The 23,984-nt window shown below is 44.0% G+C and overlaps 1 protein-coding gene across 16 annotated transcripts in view; it reads left to right on the forward strand.

The window, feature by feature from the left end:
• The window catches only part of FAM13A (family with sequence similarity 13 member A), a 197,712-nt gene that overhangs the window by 98,893 nt on the left and 74,835 nt on the right, over positions 1 to 23,984 (forward strand). For 7 of the 16 annotated variants that reach the window (XM_074993622.1, XM_074993616.1, XM_074993621.1 and 4 more), the window contains one exon: positions 15,773 to 15,814. The exons of 1 other annotated variant lie outside the window; for it this stretch is intronic. In XM_074993622.1, coding sequence (XP_074849723.1) covers positions 15,773 to 15,814 — 42 coding nt within the window. Of the gene's footprint in view, positions 1 to 58; positions 313 to 765; positions 821 to 15,070; positions 15,122 to 15,772; positions 15,815 to 23,984 lie in introns of those variants that run through there. 8 more of the 16 variants (XM_074993624.1, XM_074993628.1, XM_074993627.1 and 5 more) reach the window with 7 other exon arrangements.

Below are 23,984 nucleotides of genomic sequence, written 5' to 3' on the forward strand. Positions count from 1 at the left end.
CAGGCAGAGCTGTTGCCGCTGCTCTTCCTGATTGGCTGAACGGCTTCAGCTGCTGCTCGGGAATAAAAGGTCAGCGGCGGAGAGCGCCGCGCCGCTTCCCTTTGGAGAAGTTTAGCGCTAGTCTGAGTTTTCCTGGGGGGCGGGAAAGGTCTTGCGGTGTTAATCCCGCGTCTCTTTCTGGGTCTGGACGCTAGGCAGGCGCTGCTGGGAGGGTGAGAAGCTCTTCCCTGCCGAGGAAAAAGACGGGAGGAACAGTTGCATGCTGCCAACTTTCATTTCAGGAATGGCTTGTGAAATCCTGCCTCTGCAAAGGTAAACTGCTGCTGTTTAGGTGTCTGTAGACACTGGCCGGTCCCAGGTTTGGAGTGATGCTGCGGCAGTAATGCTGGTACATTTCATTAGCGCTGTGTATTCTCTGGAAAATACTTTTTCTAACAAGTGTTGTTGTTCTCCCCCCCTCCCACTGGTGAGTGAGAGGTGTGTAGTTTTCAAAAGTTCTGCTTGCTCCTGATTATGAGCTCAGTGAAAATTACTAGACTTGCTTTCTTAGCTTCCTCCACTTTAAACGTAGATTCATATGGGAATTCTTAATAGCAGGTACTTTAGTTGAATTTCTAACGTTCCGGAGGCAGGTTCCAGGGATGTATCTGATTAGTTCTTTACGTGTCCTGAAGAAACGTATGAGCTACATTATATCTTCTCTGTTTTGTGTGTGAAGGTTTCACTACTTAGTAAAAAAATCACATGGCTTTTTTTTTTTTACAGGGAGGCAACCACAAGGGCAGAGGATGGTATCTTGGAAGGATGTGAAGATGTTTGGGTGCTTAAAAGCCCTTTTTGCTTTTGTATACTGCTCCCAGATTGATTGATAGGAGGTTCCCATCTCTTTCCTGTAGTGTAGTAATGAAGAATTAGCACCTGGGTTGACAGAAAAAGAAATGCCCTGGTCCTGAGTACTTTTACCTGGAGTCATGTAAGGTGTAATCCTCCTTTGCAGTTACCTTAGAAACAGAAGAAAAGCTGTGGCTTTTGTCACAGGACTGTCTTTTTGTGGCATGCATACATATACAGCTCCTTTGAAGTGATTGCTGATGGGTGCCTGTTCTAAAATAGCACTGGATAAACTAGGCTCTTGCAATGGAAATATATAACCAATCAGAGAAAAATGTAATCAGTGCCTTGATTGTTGCATATCAGTATTTTTGCTGGCTGATGTTTAGATTATTCGAAATGGGGTGTTTGCATCCATCTTTGGTAAAATATGGTGAATATTGACCTTCATGCAGACTGAAGAGCAGTAAATGCAATGATGGATCATGCTTTTTCAATGGAATTAGTGGCATTTAATAGCATTTTTAACAACATCTCTGAAGCTGCTGTGTTTTCTTTGCAATGAAAATAGTCATTGATTTCCTAACTATATTGCCCTGATCCTGCATTCAACATACTGTGGAACATACCGAATCAGTCCTGTTCAGGTAGAGATGGAGGAGCGCTGTTTTGCAGTAATCCAGTCAAGAGGCCTGCATATTGATGACTGCAGAGAAACAGGAATACTGTCTGTGCCTTACACACAGTATTGTGCTAATTTCGGTTTGAAGATAGTCTCTCTGCTGTCAGAACCACAGGCTGTTCTCTGTAATAGCCTCTTGATTGCATAAATGTGTGCTCTGCTGGAGAAGGTAGCTCTTATTCACAGGGTTGCCTTTACGTTGCTCCTTGTTTCTGTTAGCTAAAATGGTTAACTTGAAAGAAGTTAGAAATGCCCTGTGCTTGAACAACAATACAGTTGATTAAAAACGGAAGCTTTTTAATAAAAAAAAAAAAATTGGTGATGAAACTGCACATGGTGTAGAGTCATTTGGGTTTCCTGTTTAGAAGTTTAGGCTAGATACATGAATATTGCATCTCTTTGGTTTCTATATCACCTAATTTCCCTCTGCTTTGTGGGGCCTGTCAGCCCCTTAACACCTCATTCTCTCCATCACTCAGTTGTTGCATCCTATTTTTTTCTTTCTTTCTAGGCTGTTTCCACTACAAAAAATAGTGATGCTGCTGCTGTTGTCACATTATTTTAAAAAGCAGGATGGTTGTGCCTCCTTACCCATCTTTCTCTCTTATCCTGTGCTTTACCTATCCTAGCAGAGACAAGGTAGCTAGATAAAAGGTGCTGACCTTGCTTTGTTTATGTTGTGCTAAAACTGCAATGCTTTGGCCCCATTAATACTTTACAGCTGGAGAGCTGTTGTATGTTACATGTCCTGTAGGTAAACATAATTTTCTTGTCAATGTTGGCTGAGCCTTAGACTCCTGGGTGCAGTGCTCCATTGTTTTACTTGATGGGCAGGCTAATGGCAACCTTTAAGTGTTACTCCATAGACTGTATATGTGCTTCAATTTGCCAGTGTGCTTCAGTTCTCTCCTCCTTTTCCAGGGAATAAATCTCTTCCCAATATGGTCTGAATTCTGCAGTCAGGTTTGCATGAGCTTCTGCATCGTGGACCAGGGCTCAGAAGCATGAACTAAGATCTTGGGGGCACACCATCTTTTTTTGTGATGTGCTTGTGTCACGCCCACCATGGTTGGCCCCTGATCTGTCAATTTAGCCTGAAAAATAGTTTTTCATCTTGTGACAAAATCAACTTTTTCAATATTTGTTTCTTTTTGGTTTGTTTCAGCAGAAAAAGCATTTAGCCAAAACTGAAATGCAATGGCAAAATGTTTTAGTCGATCCAAATCTACTTTTCTTTTTGGCAAAGGAAGTTTCAGCTGAAAAATTTGCCCAGCTCTAATTGTTACTCACATAGGCAAAAAGCTGTCTAGCTATTCTCACATAATGTTATATAATAACAGAGAGAGATGTGCTTGTCTGTAGATTATCAAAACAAAAAAGCAGTCAAGTAGCCCTTCAAAGACTAACAAAATAGTTTATTAGGTAAGCTTTCGTGGGACAGACCCACTTCTTCAGAGCCTGTTCTGGTATGGCTATGGTCTGAAGAAGTGGGTCTGTCCCACAAAAGCTCTCCTAATATTTTGTTAGTCTTTAAAGGGCTACTTGACTGCTTTTTTTGTTTGATAATGGTACACAGGTAACCATGTGTAGTGTACATAACATTTCATACTTTACATAGATCCTTATCTAAGGACTGGTATGTGCCTGGGCTTGCTGTATTAGTAAGAGAGAGACACAACATGCATGCGAAGGGCACACTTTACTGTGGCTTATGAAGTGGAATGTTATGTGCATCTCATACTGCAGTGCAATGCCGTTTTCCAAGGCAACATCAATAAATGGCATTTTTCTTTCTGTTTTGTTAATATATTAAGTATTCTTTTGAATAACCGCAACACAACTTTATAACGTACCTTATTAGTGGTACTGTGGACTCCTACTTTTGTTGTAAGTGAGTGTATATATCTTGTGGCAGAGTAAGTGAAGCTGAAACACATGGCTGTTCTTACAAAATGTACCTGTCACCTCTCAGGTTGAACAAGCTGGCTGATAAGAGTCATGTATGTCATTTGGATTCTGTGTACTATTCAGTGGTCTACACTCTCCCAGAAATAAACAAATTGGAGGAAGGAGTAAGAGAACCGTGGCAGATAGTTTAAAACCTTTTATGGGCCAATGATATGATAAGGGCTGAAGTAAGTTCACTATCACCAATCTGTTTTTTTTATGAGCTGAACTGTATTTTAGTAAGGCATTGCTATTCTAGCATGTTTCTCTTCCTAAAACTCTAGGCTGGTTGTTTATTCTAGCTTTTTCAGAACAATGAGCAGCTGATTATAAAGTCCTATTATAAGATAAGCCTGATGAAATCATATTCATCCTTTGGACTTCTGCATCACCTTCCCTCCAAGAAATTCCAAGTGCTTAACAACTACTAAAATCACAGTTTAACTTGGGGGAGAGGGGTTGTTGGAATATTAAACCCATTTTACAGGAGGAGAAACTGAGATGAATAATAAATTATGTCTGAGAAGTCACATGAACACAGTGACAGAGCCAGGAATACAATCCAAATCTTGATTTCATACCCCAGGCCTGACCTGTTAGATCTTGTTACTCATTGCCTATTGGGCATTTTTCCATTGATTTCAGTGGTAGATGGCTCCCAGCTCCTAAAATGTAAGCTGATATGTAAATCTTTGCCTCCAGTTACTTTCTGTGGTGAATATTCTTGATGTGATAAACAGGATAAAAATGAAATTTCGTATGCCAGCTTGAACGATCTATAACCAGTTTCAATTACTTCTCTTGCCAGACCTGACAGAGTAGGAGAGAAGAATCTAGACTTTTACACAGAAAAATTGGGCCTCAGTGTGTTTTGCGTTACACCTATCAAGTTTTTAGAAGCAGTCCTAAAACAAAAAGTCTGCACTCACTTAGTCAAGATTTTTTTTCATTATCCTGCAAGATGCGGAAGCGATATACGACTTGCCACTGTTAAGTTCCAGGCGTACTCTTGGAGTCATTCCTTCCAGCTCCTTCTAACCTATTTCCTGGTTTTATCCTAATGGAGAACATTGCCAAACTGCAAATAAGGAGACAAGACTGTTTTCATGAAATGCCACCATTCTTTCTCTGTGATTAAAGTAGGAAACCACAGCAGTACCTCCGAATAACTGGAAATTGCTTTCTCTTATTTGCATGAAGTTGTGCTTTATTTCTGTTAGCATTTTTTTTATCCCTCCATCACTTACCTCAATATTATTGCTGATGTTTTTGCTCTGCAGCTTCGTGTCTTCAAGGAAGCTGAAGTAGTCTGAGAATATTTCTCATTAGTAACCCTTCCCTTTTGCCCAGTGTTGTGGGGAGAGGAGTATGTGTGATACTAAGAAATCACTTGCGATAAAGAATCAGTAGAACCTGGCACAGTTACAGAATTTATATCTGCATCTGCAGGAATGAGCTGTGGATCTCTACAGATTTGCAGGGCTCCTGTTACAAATTTTGTACCCACATCTTCATCCATGTGCACAAAAATGAGCGGAGGAGAGCCGCATCTACTGGTGTGGATGCCTGGGTTTATAAAGCAGATATCCACAGATTTGCAGAGCTCTGTTAATCTTGCACCTTTCACTCAAACCACACAAGTTGTAAAAGTATTAGTGTGCTGAAAAGTGTTCCCTCTAATTTTTTTATGTCCCTGTGAAGAATTAATTTTATGCGCACCAATGTGGAGATGATGTGTAACACAGCACCTGCATCTTGGTGCATACAGCAAAGTTCATTCTGCACATGGACTATCTGGGGTGGGTGTGGGGCCTCGGGTTCAGAGTGTGTGTGTGTGTGGGCGGGCGGGCGGGCAGGCTTTGAGGTGGGGCTAGGGGTGTAGGAAGGATCACCAGCATTAAGGCCAAGGGGGCTGGATTGTGGGAAGAAGCTTCGTGCAGGAGGTTGGGGGTGGGAGCGTGGGATTTGGGCAACCGTTAGGCAGTAGAAGGAAGTTCAGGGTTGGTGTGTGGGTTGTAGGAGGGAGCTAGGGGGATGGAAGGAACTTGAGGCAGGGGAGTGGGGCGAAGAGTGAGGGAGACGGGTGGCTCTAGCCTGCCCCACACTCACTTGCAAAGTCTTCCTCCTCCCCCTGGGGAGTTCCAAGTGGCTACAGTTCTTGGCCAGAGGGAGCGTCAGGGATAGAGATTCCCGGCACTCATGGTGACATGGCTCAGTTGGTGGGTAACTGTGGGAGGGTAAGGAACAGCCGAGTGTGGAGCAGCCCCTCCCACCCCATAACAAAACTTGTGTTAACATAGATACCAATAGTACTCTGATACCATTGGCTTTGCCGTGGCTCTTCTGTTTGTATTAAAAGTTGCAACAACAGTCTATTTCCAGAAAAAGTGTTGTGACAAAAAAAAGATTGTTTAAAGTCCAGAATAACTTGGTGAATGTGATGGAGAGGAAAGCAGAGGTTTTCTTTTAATCGAACATTTGGGGACAGGACAAACAGGCAGCCTGTAGCATGGCAGTAGGAAAACATGACCTTGGCTGAGGAGCACAGCCCTTCTGAGGTCTGGGTCCTTTTGTTTTCAGTGGAAGACACTGGCATGTCAGTCAAAGTACACTCTGACCTATTCTGATTTAAAATAAAACAAGGATTAAATCAAGGATTAAAATAAAGATTCTTCTGGTCTCCGCACCTTTGTAGAACTGCCTTTCTGACAAGGGTGTGATTGTGGAAACCACTTCAGCCAACGATGATATTGCCATATGGTACGTTGGACCACCAAGATTTTGGTATATCCAGGGATGAAAAAGTTTCAGGTTTTTTGATTTGGTTAACAAGTGCGGAGGACTTTTGGTCCGGCTGGACAAGAATTAGCTCAGGCTTTAGGGAGCGGTTCACCTGTTCTCTGATTTTAATCCAAGGAGAAGCGTGAGGAATTTATAATGCTCTTCACTTAGAGCATGAGCAGAGGTTATGTTGAAGGAAGGGAAGTCGGTCCTGGGATAGATGTATTGGCTATGAATGTTTGACTTCACCCAGAGGTGTGGTGGAATCTTAAGAACTTGCCCTGAGATGGTGGCAGCATCTTTGGTGAGCCAGTGCAGTTCAGCCTTACAAAGGCTAAGGGAATGCAATGACAGAGCTCTGTGTTTTGTAAACATTCAAAAGTTTGTATTCAGATTTCCACACTCATTAAAAGTGTGCAGCGTTTTCTTGGCACACCCCAGCAAAGCTCTCCTTTTAGACTTAAACTGAGTCAAAGTTCATGAACACATTCCTTATGTGGCACAGTTCTTGTTGGGGTGTTGACCACGGGCTAAATATAGTGCAAGAGTGTTTGTTGTCTTGTTTGAATTATGACAGTGTGTGAATGAACAGTTCAAACAGCGTGGAAGTTTTTAGGTTAAATACTGTCCATGAAAAACAAAACAAGAAAACATGCTTTGTGTGATTTCTGTAAGGAGGATATGTGCTTCAAGATCAATAGCCTAAAACAGTGTTCCTCATTTGGGGTATGTGCACCCTTAGGGTACACCAATGTCTTCCAGAGGCAGGGGGTACATCAACCTAGCAAGATATTTGCCTAGTTTTACAACAGGCTCCACACAAAAACAAAGTCAGTACAAGCTCATTCAGACAATGATTTTGTGTCTACTACTACACATGACTTATGCTGAAATGACAGTACAGTATGTCCGTCCTGATTCATTTATTTGATAATAAGATGGTAGAAAGTCACCAAGTTTTCAGTCATAGTCTTTGGCGATATTTTTGCTGGTTTTTTTGGAAGTAAGCAGTGTTTGTGAGGTGTAAGTTGGTGGTATGCAAAACAAATCTGATTCCTGCAAAGGGTACAGTAATCTGGAAAGGTTGAATGGCACTTCTTTCAAGGCATTAGATTACCTTAGGACCGTGTTTCTCAACTAGTGGTGTGTACCCGTAGGAGTACATGAGAGAAGTCTGGGGGTACATATAATTTTTTTTTTTTTTTTGAAGAGGGGGTACTTTATAGCAAAAGGTTGAGAAACACTGGCCTAAAATGTGTTGTACAGCCCAGGGAACATTGCTGGTGTTTGTACAGTATGATAAATAACATTCCACCCCCCTCCCCAAGCTCACTAGGAGCCAGGAATGCGACCTTTCTTTAGCAGCAAGGACAACTGAAGAGAAATACACTGAGGGTTGTTTGTTTTGTTTTTAAGCGGCAAGGAGATGGTCAGGATTTAGGTGTTGCTTGGCATGGTGGGGTGTGTCAGTGGGAAACAGCCTGCTGTTGAACAATTGTCTGAAAGTGCCATGCATGTCTGTTCAAAGCCCTAATAGGGGAGGAACCCTACATAAATGTTTGAAACAGTTAGTCCATTCTGCTCTCTAGTCAGTGGCTCAGCCATGGCAGTGGAGCAGAAAACTGATGAACTTACATGCTTCTGCCCTTCCCATATCTATACAGTACCTTGGAGCCATAAATAGCATGTGACCGTTAATGGAGAGGTGAGTGGAAAGTCATAATTTAAAACCAAAGCACCAGTAATTATTATTTCTTACAGGTGTGCTGTTTATGCAGCCAGCGGGATTTTAATTAGTGAATATTCTGCTAAGGGCTACAAAAGTCTAGAATGCACAGGAAATTGACTTTTTAAAATTGCTCACTTTATTCTACACCTGTGCAGGCAGTGCCTTGGTTTTACAGTGGCAGTGCAAAGTGATACTCTCTGAAAAGTCATTGTCTAAATTTTGTTATGTAGTGCACTTAAAATTTCTTAACTTCAAATACTTTGTCCAGCTGTGTTCTGAAACAGTACAGGGTGAGGAGCACTCTTGTCTATAAGGTGCCACAAGATTTCTTGTTGTTCTTTTTGCTATGTGTCATTCTTCAGAACAAAATGTTTCACTTTGCCACCCAGTAATCTATATTTTAGCCAACATCCGTAGTGTCATTGGCAGTATAGGAGTCCTGTGAAAAATACTTTTAAATCCATTTCCATCCGACTCTTATGCCATAACATTTGGAAAATAACCCCCAGGGTTTAAATCTCATGGCTTATTTGTTTTGTAGCTCGCATCTAATTTTTTTCAAAGCAGTAAAAAAGGTGAAGATAGGTTTAAAAGCTCTTGCAAGAGACACGCAATTCTGCTTGGATTACAATTTGTGTTTGTGTAAAGAAAATGTTACCTTATATTTATAAACTATTACAATTTTTAATTTAAAGCTACGTATCTTGGAGGATAAGATATGTAGCTTTCACCTAAAAATTATAAATGCAAATTTTATTTTGGATTTCAAGGGGGTTTGATGTGCTAACACACGCAATTTTGGAAATGCCTAACTTAGTGGCTCAAATCTGGCCCTGGTTTACACAGTTCTTCATCCTTCCAGCAGTGCTCAGTAGATCAAGTGACTAACGTGAACATATCTTGAGGATATGCTGTTTGGAATAGATCTTAAAAACTAAGATAATTTCCTCTTCACGGATATCAGAGAGACACCACAGTGTGCTTTGGCAGGTTAGGGTAAAACTCCCTGGCCTTCAAGGGCTTGCACATGTCTGTTCCACAGTAGATGTGCCAGGTGTTACACAGGGTGCCAGATGTTTTTTCTCCTAGAAGTTCTAAAGGAGGTTTTCTTGAGCAACCCCTAGAGTGGTGTTGCCGAGGCACGGTATATGGTGTGCTCCCCAAACCCTCAGTTTCTTCTGGCCGCCAGTGGCAGTGCAATGGAACAATTTCACTCGAGCTATCTCCCCTTTTGATTATTTGACTTCTTTTTTTCCCCCTTCATAGTCCGTTCCTAGTACAGATAGTCCCCGACTTCAGAACGTAACCCATTCACCCATTTGTAGTACCTGGTTGTAATGTGATTTGGTTAGAAGTTGGAAATACCATTATATTGTAATCCCTCGAGGTTGCAAGGGTTGCGTTCCACACAGCCTTCGTGTACTTTGAATTTTGCATAAGTTGGGGAGGGCTTGCGTTGGGGCCCTGGGAGGATGTGGGCGGGGAGGGGTTAATCCTGGGTGGGTTAGGGCGGCAGAAGTGGTGGGAGGGTGCAGTTGAGCTGGGGCTTGCTGGGTCGGACCCGGCTGGGGGTCGGAGCCAGGGCCGTGGGGGTGGTGGAGCTAGAGCCCTGCGTGCTGGAAAGTGTGAGCTGGGGCCGTGGGGGTTGTGGGGAGTTGACGGGGTGAATCGGGGCAGGGGATTAGCTGGGGGCAGGTAGAGCCTCATGCGCCTGCAGTGGCCGACAGCCCAAGCCCCATTCACGCTGGCAGCCGACAGCCCAGCATGCACTGGGGAAGTTGAGTTGGGCAGAGGGGGGTTGAACAGGAGTGAACTGGGGCGAGGTGATTGAGTGGAGGTGGGCTGGAAGTCCTGCCAGGAGCTGGGAGTCGGAGCCCCAGGCATGGGTTGAAGTCGGAGCCCCATGCGTGTAAGGGGTGAGCTGGGGCCGCCGGGGGGTTGAGCCAGGTGGGAGAGGGGTTGAATATGGGTGCACCCGGGCGAGGTGCTTAAGCAGGGGCCAAGTTAGAGCCCTGTGCATGCTGAGCAATCTGGGGCCACACGGGTTGGGGCATGGGGGTTGGAGCCAGGTCTGCGGGGGTTGGAGGGGAACCCCCCCATGCAGCTGGGCCCCCCCCCCGGGGGAGGTGAGCTGGGGTACGCGGGGGGGGGTGAGCTGGCGGTTGCTCATAAGTTGACGTGTTTGTAAGTTGGGGACTGCCTGTAGTAGTTATTGTTATCTGGCCCTCTTCAGGCATTCCTCAATCTTTGAGCTTCAAGTCATGTAATGCCAGCGGATGGCATAGGCATGGAGTTACAAGGGCCTGTAGTGCATGAGGAATATTCCTGGCCTGGGTTCCACCAAAGCTTGCTGCCTGCCACCCCACATGCTCCCTACCCCATGTCTCCATGCTGCCCCTCGGCAACTTAAAATGCCACTGTGGGGTTCCTGCCACCACCACTAGCAGCATGGTGGGGCTAGATTGGCTGCCTACAGCTTGCTCCCCGCAACTGCCAATCTGTACGTCGCTGTGTTCCCGGGTGAAGTGGGGTGTCTCCATACACAGCTTCATCTGCTGGAACAGCATATGATTCAGCCACACTGCCCTGTCCCCCTTCCCAGTGTGATCCACCCATGCCGATGGCACTGCAGCTGGTGAGGGAAGGGCCAGATCCCACAGTCATTGGCCAGAGCTTCAAAGAAGCTTCAGTCCCACAAGAGGAGGAGTTCTGGACTCCGTTACTGGCGGGAGGTACTGGGCACAGTGTCCTCAGAGGATAATGAGGATATCACTGCTCTCTTTCCTGCCATTCTTCAGGAAGAAACCAAAGCCCATCAGGAGCTATTGAAGAGGGTGGCCTCCAATTATAACTTGAAGACAGAGGATCTCAAGGAATTGTGCCATGTGCTTTGTACCATGGCACCAGCCAGGGTGGCCTTGCCACTCCATGATTGGGTGGCAAAGATCACTAAAGCACTGTGGCAAACCCATCTTCCCTGGCCCCTATCTCCACGAGAGTGGAATGGAAATATTTTATGCCTTACAAAGGCCGTGAATGCCTCTATTCCTACTGGGTCCTTAATGCTCTGGGGTTGGAATCAGTTACCCATGGGGAGCGTTCCAGTGAGCGTGCAGCAGCCCTTTAAAAATAAGGATTCCTGGAGACTGGATTTACTTGGTCACAAACTTTTTTAGTTATCCAGTTTCCAACTGAGAGAGGTATGTCTTTAACTTATGGCAAAATATGTCGACGTTCAAGGCCTCCCTCCCTGAGACCGATAGAAAAGATGAAGTGCTGCTGTGGGAAGGTATTGCAGCTACCAGGACATTATCCACGTGGCTTTCGATGTGGTGGATGCAGCTGCTTGAATTATGGCTTCGGCGATGTCTATGCTCAGAGTGATGCAGCTTCTATCTGGCATCTCCTTAGATGCCCAGAATTCACTGCAGGATCTTCCCTTTGATGGCAAGGCCCTGTTTGTGGAACAGAATGAAGTTAAATTTCATGGACTTAAAAGCTCAGGTGACGTAGAAGACACTTAGACTCTATGTTCTAGCCTCTGCCTGTACAAAACTTAAGTCCCAGTGGGCCCTGGGTCAGGGGAGCCAAACCTGCCAGCAGCTTTCACGCAAAACATACAGAAGCTATAGGAAATGCTTCTCTCGCCAATCTCCGTCTGCCCCAAATTGTGGTTGAAGGGCAAGCAGGCTAGCAAGCACCCCTTTTGATGGGATGCTCCAGGGCAACCTACCATTCTGCATGGTAGATCCAGGCCTTCCTCCACCTCTCTACGCCAGCCACCGTGTCTGTTGTGTCCCTCCCCCACCGACCCCAGCATGGGTGGTGGTGAACTGCAGACAGTTGAGTCCTTGCCATGATATCCTGGGGTTACACCCACCAGTCACTCTGTACCCACGCCCCCCATTCCTCCTCCCTGTCCCTTTCCTGAGCATCTTGACAATCTGGAGGTACAGCAGTGTCTACAGCTGGGGGTGGTGGAATGGTTCCTGTGGAATATAGGAACAGGAGCTTCTGCTCCCATTATCTTTTCCCCCAAGGTGAAGGGGGACCTCAGACCCATTCTCAACTAGCAAGACCTCAACCAGAACCTAACATGGCTGAAGTTCTGAATGATTTCCCTGGCCTTGATCATTCCCTCTCTGGATCCCAGAAACTGATACACTGCCCTCAGTCTTCAAGGCACACAATTCCATATCTCCATCTTTGTGGGCCACAGGCAGTTCCTCCAGTTTATGGTAGGTCAGGAGCACTGACAGTGCGGTCCTTCTGTTTGACCTATCGACAGCTTCCAGGATCTTTACCAAATGCATGTCAGTGGTGGCAGCTTACCTCTGGCATTGGGGTTTCTGGATCTTCCTATACGTTGAGGAGTGTCTTGTCAAGGGCAGTTACAGGTCCCAGATGCAGTCACATCATGCTTCTGGTGTTCATGTGCTCAAGGCCTGCTTGTATATAACAAGAAGTCCACATTCAGGTGATAAGTAAAGCTGGTACATAATTGAAGTGTGATGGAAACTCTTTGCTTTTGGCCTCATGAATTGTAAGAAACCTTTGTGCCACTTTTTTTTTTTTTTTGATTTATACAAATTTGAAAGAGTCAAATTATACATAATCTTGCTCAAGTTATTTAGAACTAATCTATGGAGATGAACAAACTAATTTCCCCGGATGGTTGAGTGGTTGGATTGCTCAGAGGAATGGGAATGCTGCAGAGTTGTTGCATTGCAGAGGAGTCATCCTGCCTGGCTTTTTTGGGCTAGATCTTGTAACTTCAGCAGTAGCCTCCATTCCCTTCTCGGTGATCTTTGTGTTGCCTTAAAATTCAGGACCATTGTGACACCTAAACGTTATAGATGTTTTCAGAGAGAGGAGCTGTCCTTTTGTCATGAAGATAGGTGATCTTGTCTAGAAATTTCTCTTACTTGCACTGCAGCAGGGGATGAAGAGGATAATGCAGAAACATGCTTCTAATATTGTATATGCTGGTTGTATTTCATCCTGTGTGGGGTGTTTTTTTTTTTGTTTTTTTAAATTGTTAAGGGCTATCATCTGGCTATCGTTTTGGTGGGGCTGCATGTAATAGCACAGAATACAGTCAGTAAATATAGCCAGAGGCAACTCTCGCTTCAGAGAGTTGCATGTTGCTGGCTCTGGGTCCAGTTCAGCTGGTAGGTGCTCAGACGGCTTCCTTGTGACTCCATTGGGAGTTGATGTCCAAGCACAATATCTGGCCTATGGCAGCAAATCCATAATATGGAGCGGGGATAGGTATTTCACTGGTCCTCAGAGCTTGCCAACTTTGGCAGTTTACACTGATTTCACCACAGTGAAACTCAGTTGACTTCAGTGCAAGCAGAATTAGGCTATCCCTGAGCACTTCTGGAAAAACCCATCCTGTGTAAACAGACAATAGCAGTAATTTTCATATGGCAAATTCAGTTTCCCCCCGATTTATGAGAATGCGGAAGCCTAAGATTGTCTGTTTTCTTCTCAAGAGCTGAGACATCCTACCTGCCAGGAAGTCGGCTGAAGCAGGATCCAGTCTCCTGGCAACACACTGCTTGCCGGGTTGCCTGGTTGACTGACTGAGGAGAGGTAGCTAAGCTACTGTTTGACCTCTGCAGCAGTCAGAGCTTGCTTAATTGCTCACCACATTCCATGTTGTGCAGCTGCTTTTGGTCCTGCTTCCTGTGCAGCGTTTTCGTGTGTTTGGCTCTGGTTCATGCCCTCCTCCAGCCTTGACTCCCTTCACTCTGTTTCCCAACCACATTTCTGGCTTACCCTTTGGCTGTGGCATTCAGCCGCTGTTCACTGGCTCTGACCTCCCGCTCTACTTCCCAGCGTTGCCCCTGCGTACCCCAAAAGCCTGATTCTCAACTTTGGTTCCACTCTGAACTCTCAGGCCCGGCTACACCTGGCTCTGTCCATTGCACCTGAGGTGCAGTGAAAAAACTATAGGGAAATTCTCTGTTTCCAGTGCACTGGAGTTTCTCAGATCTTTCACTGTGATTACTTACTTTGTGTTTAAAACGTATACAATCCCCTAACAGACCCAGCTCTTCGTAGTCCTGATTCAGAGCTCGGTAAAGACACAGGAAGGACTTCCACTGACTCACGATTGTGTGCCATGTACACAGAGTAAAACAAATCTGCCCCAAAGACTAATGATCAAAGTGCATATCAGCCTAACGCATCAGACCTATAATATTTGTTTTTGTGTGGCTTGACTGGGGAACTCCGAGTGGTGGCTGGGACATGATTATATAACTGCATGGCAGGAAGGTGTTAGAAGAACTGATAGGATGGGAAGCAGCACATTCCTGCACTGTTCAATCTGTTCTAGAATCTGGAGATCCCACTTTTGAAACAGAGGCATTGAATTCTTGTTCAGTGTCTCATCTAGGTGTGACCTAGACTGCAACACAATTCCTTAACATGAGTCCCTAATCTTTTTTTTTTCTCTACGCTACAAATAGTAAATATGTAGACACTTTCAGCTGTTCCCTGACACAATTAGATTTCCAGGCCCTAATCCTGCAAGCACTGAATTTTACTGATGTGGGTAAAATCCTGTTGATTGAACTATTTGCAGCAGGAAAATTAGGCATGAGTGTAAGAGCAAGTAGGATCATGGCACTAGTACCAACAGGACTTTAAAATAATACAAAGGCGAAACTCTGAACAACATTTTGAAGAAGACAGTCCTTTTCCACAGAGGTGGGGAAGCTTTATTTGTTGGGGAGACACAGACCCACAGAAAAGTCAGGCAGAGCCAGGTACAAGTGAGAAACAAAAACAACCCAACACTCACTGACCTGGCCCTCCAGTGGGAAGCAGTAAAACAATCCCCATCCCCCCAAAACAAAACACCACAAAGAAACAAATCTCACTGACCTGTCTCTCATGAAGCCAGGCTTCCACTCACACTCGAGCACTGTAGGCCTGACTCTTGCTGCTGTGTCACTCCAATTTAATATCCATGCACCTCAATTTCATTTAAGTGGAGTAAACCAGCATAAAACTGGTGTGGTGAGTCAGGACTAGAATTTTTACATCTGTGCGTACCTAGCTACAGTAAACTCTTTCTTATCCAGCAGCCCGGGGACCAGGAGGTTGTCGGATATTCAGATATTCTGGATAACAGAGAGGTATACCTAGCAATGCATAACTCTAAAGAAAAGCAAGATTAAATACTAAGAAACAAAAAAAGGAAGCAGAGTAGTTTGTTTACCAACAGTAGTACTGTACACTGCAAACTTGCACTGTATCTGCTGTATTCGTATTTACTTTCACTATACTGTACTTACAGAAAAGATAATTAAAATGTACTTACGGTTAAAATGCCAGTTATTTGAGTCTGTGTAGTATACTGTATTAAACTGGCATCTTAGAGTTTTGAAAATCTTTTTTTCCACAGAAGCTCTTCTGTTTACCTCTAGCAGGTTAGTCAATTCTGAAACTTCATGAAGCGAAAGAGTTATTTTGTTGGCAGAATTTCGGTATTGTTGCTATGAGAATAGTTCCTGAAATGTGCAGAATTGCAGTGGACTCAGAGCAGAATGTTCCACATTTGTCATCACTGGCATAGTTGGGATGTCATGATTCTGAGGCCTATAATTTAAAGTTCCCTTTCAAGTTACTCTAGAACAAAATATACACATTAAATATAGCCTCTGGGTCAGATACATTGCTGTTTCATTTTACCTTGTTTTTGAAAGAGCAAATGTTTTGCTACAAATCAACTTGCAAATAAAGAACAGAACTACATACTAACTTTTTAAAAATGTTTTTATTTCTAGTTCCCAAGAAGATGAACGGCCTATGTCACCCTTCTATTTGAGGTATTCCCTCTTCCTTTTTTTGTTTCTCTGTGTGGGAAGGGCTTGATATTTTAATGTAATGCTGGGGATGACACCAAACATGTGAACAGTCTCTAATTAATTCCGAGATTATATTTTATTGTGGTAGTGATCATGTCATCAGCCAGGAATCCTCTGAGAAATAAAAAGTTCCAAGGCTCATGAGTCTGGGGTTTGATTTAATGTCAGACTAGTAAACTTTTCAGTTAGTAGATTAAAGACTGACTAGCACAGCTCTCTCTCTGTTACTATGAAAATCAAGTTAAAGTGCTACTGGACTGCTTTTTTGTTGTGATAGTATACTAACAAAATAATTTGTTAGGTGATGAGCTTTTGTGGGACAGACCCACTGAAGAAGTGGGTCTGTCCCATGAAAGCTCATCACCTAACAAATTATTTTGTTCATCTTTAAAGTGCTTCTGGACTGCTTTTTTGTTTTGATTTTCACGTTGATTACATAACTTAGTTCTTTAGATAATGCTCATTTATAGATAATACTCATTATACACAAATCAGACTGTAAAAACACAATGGCTGTTTTGCCAGAAACCATGAGAGAGCACATAATTGCACTGCTCAGAAAACAGATTTGAAAATCAGCAGCCTCACATCCACCATAGCTGTTTGGCTAGAGCAGGAAGCCAGCTGAGGAAAATAAGAAAATGCCTTTCTTTTAGACATTCCTCCTCAGGGAAATTGTAGTCTCTCTGTATGAGAGAGAGGCTTGTGTAGGACTCGGGAATCTTGAAAGGTGTGTTTGAGGCAGTGGGTCCATATTGATCATCACAGCAAGGGAGATATTTGCAAGTCTGCATTGTTGATCTGTAGGGAGCTTGCTTCTTTCTGATGATGAGCTTGGTAAGATAAGTTGAATTGAAGGCCAGTGGAAAGGGCTTGCTGTGGTCCGAATCAGCTCATTGCGATAACCTGATACCATCCATTAGCTCTACATTGGCCTACCACAGCAGAGGTATTAGTTGCCTGTTGAATGGTCTCCTTACAACTTGTTAACTTCCTATGCGAAACACAGCTTCTAAAACAACCCCCCAGAAATGTACAGACCCCACAGCAGTGGCTAGCTCCGTGTTTTGACTCACCTGATGAGGAAAAACGTGCAGAGCTTGCAACAATAGTGTGTAAAAGTCACTTATTGGTCAATCAGTCAGTCAGTCTGTCTGGGGACACCTGTCTAGAATGGATACTCACCTAGGCAAGATGAGATGCTTCCAAGGAGGTCAAGTCAGTCATAATTACCTCGCTCAGTACACACAGAGTCAATTTCAAAATTGAAAAGGGTCGGGGGAGTGGGGGGGTTCGCAAAAACTGTTTGTTTTGCTGGAGATACTATTCCGAGTTAAATGCTCTGTTATTCCAGAATACCAAGTTTTGCAGTGTATCAAAGGGCTAGCTGTTACTCTGTATTTGCAAAAACAACAAGAAGTCCAGAATATGTTAGTCTACTCTACAAGGTGCTATAGGACAAGTTTGCAGTGTGGACCCAAGAGTGCCCCACCCCCTGCAGAAAAGTACCCCCCCACCCAGGGAAAAAGAAAGAAACCAGCATAGACAAGCCCTGACTGCCTTTCACAGACCTGAAGAAGAGCTCTATGTAAGCTCAAAAGCTTTTCTCTTTAACCAACAGAAGTTGGTCCAATGAAAATTAGCACTTCAGTCACCTTGTCTCTCTAATATCCTGTTGCCAAGTAGGGGACAAATTCTCTGTTGTAAATAAGTGCAATTCCATTGACTTCACGGTGAGCGACTGTTTATACCAGCAACAGCAACGAAGGGTCCTGTGGCACCTTATAGACTAACAGAAAAGTTTTGAGCATGAGCTTTCGTGAGCACAGACTCACTTCGTCAGATGCTGGTCTTGGAAATCTGCAGGGCCAGGTATAAATAAGCCAGAGCAAGGCTAAGGATAACAAGGTTAGCTCAGTCAGGAAGGATGATCTGGACCAGCAGTTGATCTGGAGGTGGTAGTAAGCCTCATCCTTCCTGACTGAGCTAACCTTGTTATCCCCATCCTTGCTGTGGCTTATTTATACCTGGCCGTGCAGATTTCCATGACCAGCATCTGATGAAGTGAGTCTGTGCTCACGAAAGCTCATGCTCAAAACTTTTCTGTTAGTCTATAAGGTGCCACAGGACCCTTCGTTGCTGTTACAGATCCAGACTAACACGACTACCCCTTTGATATTTATACCAGAAGAGACTTGTTTCCAGCAATGTTTCCTCTAACTTTTTCCAGCCATGTGCAGGATAAATTTTGCGATGTGCACTAAGGTCTGGGCAAATGTGTACCACCAATAGAGATACATGCTGCTGGCTGTGGACACTCTGATAATCAGCTGGGTGGCATTTGAATCTCACCTGGGTGGCTGCCCCAGTTCATCTTACAGAGAACACTGGTTTCCAGGTATTTAAATGATACTTAAAGATGATAACCAGAGAAATAGTTATACAGTAAACTCTTTCACACCTGTCATTCTATTGTCTGGGACTCTCAAATACCCTGCATTTTAACCGTAAGTAAATGTTAGTTATGTTTTCCATAATTACAGGGCAGTGAAAGTAAATACAAATAATACAATGTAAGTTTACAGTGCACTGTGCTACTGTTGGTAAATAAAGTACTCTGCATAGATTTTTGTTTTAATAGCTAATCTTGTTTTTATGTTAGGGTTATGCACAGCTAGGCATACCTGTCTATTATCCAGAATATTTGAATATCCAGCAACCTCCTGGTCCCAGGGCTGCTGGATACGAAAGAGTTTGCTGTAAAATGGGCAAGTGATGTTAAATCACTCCCAAAAGAATCATTGATTTAAATCAGGTTATGAGAAAAGTTAAGACTGTGCTGACAGTGCACTTAATTTTGGCATGAGTCCCATTGAACTCACTGGCACTTCTGTCTTGAGAAAACAAGTATAGGGTGAGGTTCCTTTAGGGAAAACTGAGTTATGCTGAAGTAAAATAGAGAACAGACTTGCGGCATCACCACTAAGGTCTGTGGCCATGATGCTCCAGAATAAGGGGCATGTATGATGTCATATTAGAAAATGACAGTGGCAACTGGCAACTCTGGACTTCACTTAGTGCAGCTCTCTGTATTGTATAGTTGAGTGATAAATTTTAAACCTAGTTAAGTAACTAAACAGGCCATAAGAATTAGCTAAGCTAAACTTTTTTTTTTCTAGCAACATGCAACACAGCAAACTGCTTGGGAATTTACCTGTCAAATCACAGTTACACTAAAGCGCATAGAGTGAGTCTTCAGTGATGCATTGCAGGCTGAATTACTAACCAATTGCTCCACTCAGCCATATCCACATCATGTTCTCCCAATAAGCTGTTTTCCTTATGATGTTTCATACTTGCAGTTAGGCCCAGCTTCATCATCTTGCACTGCTTACACATGAAACATTTTCTGTTTTTACTCAAGCAACGAATTTCTTCAAAATATTCCCAGATGGTGGCCTCTTACGCCCAGAAGCCGTGACCTTTTTTCTGCGTCAAAAGAGGAGAGGGGGGGATATAGAAAGCTGCGGGTGCACTGAATGTTGTCTTTTTTTTTTTCTTTCCAGTCCACTCCCCTGTTCATTTCTGTGCTGTTGGTGTCCTCTTATATATACAAAACACAAGAGCAGTCACGTAGCACCCACTTCTTCAGATCTGTCCCACGAAAGTACTTCACCTCATAAATCCTTTTGTTAGTCTTTAAAGTGCTACATGACTGCTGTTTTGTTTTATTAGAATACAGACTAACACTGCTACCTCTCTGTTCATTATCCTGTGGATAGTTTCTTTGTCTTAAAGACAATGTCTTAACTAACTTCTCTGCCATGTTTGGCCAACGGCCACCAGAACTAAAACAATCCTATCCAGCCAATATCTGTCTTTGCACATGTTACTTTTTAGTCTGCTGAGAAACAGCAATTGAAAGGTCAGAACTTGGAAGAAGCAAGAGCAAGTCATTAGGCTGGACAGACTAGGACCATTAATTTTTATGAGACTCTTAAGTGTATGTGTAGTATGTCTGTGATGAGAGTTAAGTGTAACTGTTATTTTTACATGGGAAATTTAGTATTTTGTTCATTTAAAAATCATCAGGTTTTTTAATTCACCCTAAGAACTCTTGCTAATTATGTATAATTCTGTTTTTTGTTTTTCCTTTCTCTTAAAAATGAAGTGTATGTCCCTTTAAAATCTGATTCTAAAAAGCCACCCCCTATTCTGAAGTAAGCCTGTACTTTTCTGAAAAGGGGTGGACTAAACGCATGACTAGTGCTTTCTTCATTTGGAACTTAGTGAGGGTTGAGACCTCCCTTAGAGCAGAAATGCCTGGAAAGAAGATCCAGGAGAATGTCTTGTATCTCTTGATCACTCCAGATCATTAGGGTGCATGGTTTAAGTGTGATCATCGGTGAAGAATCAGAAGCCTGTTAGAGCACAGGATGGACTCTATGGGATTCGAGGAACAAGGTTTCTTAGGGCAGGTCTGCACCATGGGCAATATGTTGATCTACACTTTGCAATTCAAGCTACATTAGCAGCACAACTCAAATTGATGTAGCTTAGATGATCTTCCCCTGGGGTCCACACTGGGGAGAGGGCAAACTCTCTCCTGTCAACTCCTCTTACTCCTTTTGTTCTGCTGGAGTATCTGAGTCAACAGCGTGACCAGTGGTTGATTTAGTGGGTCCTTATTAGACTCACTAAATCAACCACTGGTGGATGGATTGCTGCAGTGTTGATCCACTCTTCTTTTCCCCCCTCCATCCTTGTAGTGAAGACAAATCCTAAAGAGGAGGAAATTAGAAAGGTTCAAGTTGTTTAAGTATAGGGGTGGATTTAATGGCAATTGATAAGGGTGTCTCTGAAGGAGGGGTGTCTTTTGGAGGATGTGCTTTCAAATTACCCACTGAGTCTCTCATAATTTGCAAGTGAAGAAATGGTGAATAAGAGCAGAGAGGGAGTAGCATAACTTGTGTTATAGGCCCTCATGCCAAGCTTGTTTCTTTTGCAGCATCACTTGGAAGCAATTATTGGTAAATAAAACCAACAGCTTGTAACTCTTGCTGTTGTTTAATACGCACCAGAAATGTGTAACATTTAGGTTGGTTGCCGGGTGGCGTTCATTTTGCAGGAGAGCTAGCGCAGGCCAAGCAATGGCTGGTACTTCATCAATTCAGAGCTCCTGTGGTGGGTGGCAAGTTTTCCTGTGTGACTTTTAAACATTTTATTTCTGCTCCGGGGAAGCAAATTACGTGTTCTAATCAGCTTTGTTCCATGTGGGAAGTTGGGGGAGCCCTTTGAGACATCGTGTAAATCTGACTCATGGTCCATTTTTATTAGTCTTGGCTTGCAGTTAGCCAAGTTTATTATATAGTCTGCAGCATTATTAATATAACACCCAAATAATTAATGTAAATAAATAGGTTGCTAGGAGTGTAATGGTTTTTCACGCAGACAGTTATGTAACTTGTGGGATGTGAACAAGAGTGGTTCAGATTCCAAATACTATGTAGGAGCTGGCTTCTGCCAACTAGCAGAACACACTATCACTTTTTTGAGCATCATAATATGTTCTTTTAATTAAATGTAGTTACTTGATTCTCTGTTTACATATGCCATTACCAGTGAGAAACAACTTCCTTTTCCTTGATCTTATGAAAGAAAAGGGCCAAAAAAAAAAAAAACACCTCGAGGGCAGGAATTACTGGCTAGAATAATGTTCACGTGCTGTTTTGAATCAGATCTATTCTTAACCCACTGTTTAAAATATTTGTCATTTGGGGATTGTATTAGAAATTAGGGAGAATACAACCCAAAGGAGGCTGGATTAAGGCAGTCTAGTTCATTTGCTCAGCCAATGCTGTACTAAATACCTTGCAAACATTGGAACTGAAATTGTGAATAGAAGAGTGCACTCTGGGCTGCTTAGCCTACACAACAGGAATGGGGTTGATCGCAAGCTGTTCACCTGAGTTCAAAACCAAGTTGCTGGGTCTTAGCTGCTATTTTAACACAAGTTAGTTAACACAGCATATTCTTAACACAGGTTTTCAGATTTTCTGTAATTGACACAAACACAAAACTTGTAGACCAAGTGGGATGGGCTAATGTGGCTTCAGCCACCCTCGAAATCCCCAGATCCTGAGGTGCCCTGAGTACTGGAGAGGACTCTTGCATAATTTTAGACTGCCCTGAGGGTCTGTCTAATGTATGGCTACTTACTTGGGCTTTCCCAAAGGCTGCATACTGCCCAGAATCTTCACAGTGCCAAATGCTGGAGACCCACCCCAGCACCTACTTCTTGTTTCCATCCCCCTTCCTCAGCAGCCTTGCTGTTCTGGACCTTTGTAATAGGGCTCTCAGAGGACAGCCTTATGTCTGTCTCCTGCAGTGCTTGCATGGGGGAGGGGAAGCGGGGAGCGCGAGAAGGGGGAGGAGAGAATTTAAAGGCCGAACCAGGGGCCTGTTTACATCACTGTCTATTTTACCTGATGTAAAGGGACCAGAGCAGAAGTGAGAATCATGACCTTCATTTTACCTTGACAACTTACATATGAAATCATACTCAAGATCTTTTAAACTTAATTTCCAAAGAGATCCCACTGGTAACTAGTCATTCTGAGATGCATGCCTCTCCCCAGCACTGCTGTGTTCAGACCTCCTAATTCCATGCTACACTGGTGTGAATTTCCAGTTTTTGGTGTATTAGTGCCAGAAATTTCTTGGTGATATTTAAAAATAACAAACAAAGTATAAGAGAGGAAGAAATGACTGGAGAAGTGAGAAGGGTTGTTCTTTGGTAACAGACCCTCGGTTAGAGTCTCATGTCACATTGGTTTTACACCACTGGAGGTGCAGTAGTTTCAGTGATGTTACACGTGTTTTGTCCTGGTGTGGAAGGAAAACCTAGCCCCTGACAAAGAATATGCTCAGCTTTGTAATAGTTAGGTGTTTGGAAATAATGCAGATAAATCATTCCACTTGCATAATGGGCTTGTGTGGAACAGTATAGCTGACCCCCATTGAGACCCTCCGTTTACTGGAGTAATAGCAATAGGAGCTGGGCTGGGCCCATGATGAGGTGGGAGGTGGAGACCCCAAGACCTGCGGACCAGACCAGACAAGGCTGGTGCTGAATTCAGGCTTTCCCAGGGAGGGTGAGGGGGCAGGAAGCACCTCTGGGCTCTGTGTGTCTGTGTCTCTCTGCTTCTCCTCCTCCTTCCCCAGCTGGAGAAACAGCAGTGTAGAGCTGCCTGCAGGGAGGCTTCCCCTTGGCTCTGATTGACTGGAATTCTGACCAATCAGAGTGGGGGTGGGCAGGTGCCTGGCAGTGGTGGGTGAAAAAGGGCTCTGAAGAGGCTTTTCTCCTGCTGCTGCCATTTGCCCAGCTAGGGGAGGCAGTGGTAGGGTGCAAAGGTAAGTTTTTTTGTTTTGTTTTTTGTTTTTTTTTTCTTACCCCCCCCGACCAGCCTGCTTTTGCTTTCTCCTTTTGCCCAGACCCCCATTCACAGCATGTTCCTGAACCCCACTCCTGCCCAGACCCCTCACTTCAGCCCACTCCTGTGAACCCCCTGCCACTGTTACCCCAACCCACTCATGCACCTTATCGCCCACCCTGCTCCTGCACCCCCTCTCCTGCCCAGACCCCACACCTGCTCGCAAGCAGCCCCCCTCCCGCACATTGAACCCTGAATCCACCTATTTTTGATCCTACCCTGGGCCCCCAAAAGAGTTAAGCCTCCATCCCCCTTTCCACACCCCCTGGCCCGTGGTGCTGGAGCGTGAGGGGAGTGAGGTGTCTCAGTCAGGGGCCATATCAGTGAGGGTTTTGTGGGGGGTTTCTTTTGCTGTTTACTTTTATGTTGCTGATTTTTCTGTGGGTCAGTGGCCCCTGACTCAAACAAGGTTCCCCACACCTGTTCTAGTGATTTAGACCTCACCTCTCACCCCCCAGAAAGAAATAGGAAGTGGCTGTGGAACCTAGACTGCCTCTGAGAGGGAGCATAAAATCCCAGAACTGTGTAACTCCCCAACTAGTGTCAGTGCGGCCTGGGGAGGACATCAGAAGTATAATGAAATGAAAATAATCAGCAGCATATATCAATGCGTCAAACCGAGAAGGAGCAAATTATTA

This window comes from Carettochelys insculpta, chromosome 4, assembly GCF_033958435.1.
Source record: "Carettochelys insculpta isolate YL-2023 chromosome 4, ASM3395843v1, whole genome shotgun sequence".
Classification (NCBI taxonomy): Eukaryota; Metazoa; Chordata; order Testudines; family Carettochelyidae; genus Carettochelys; species Carettochelys insculpta.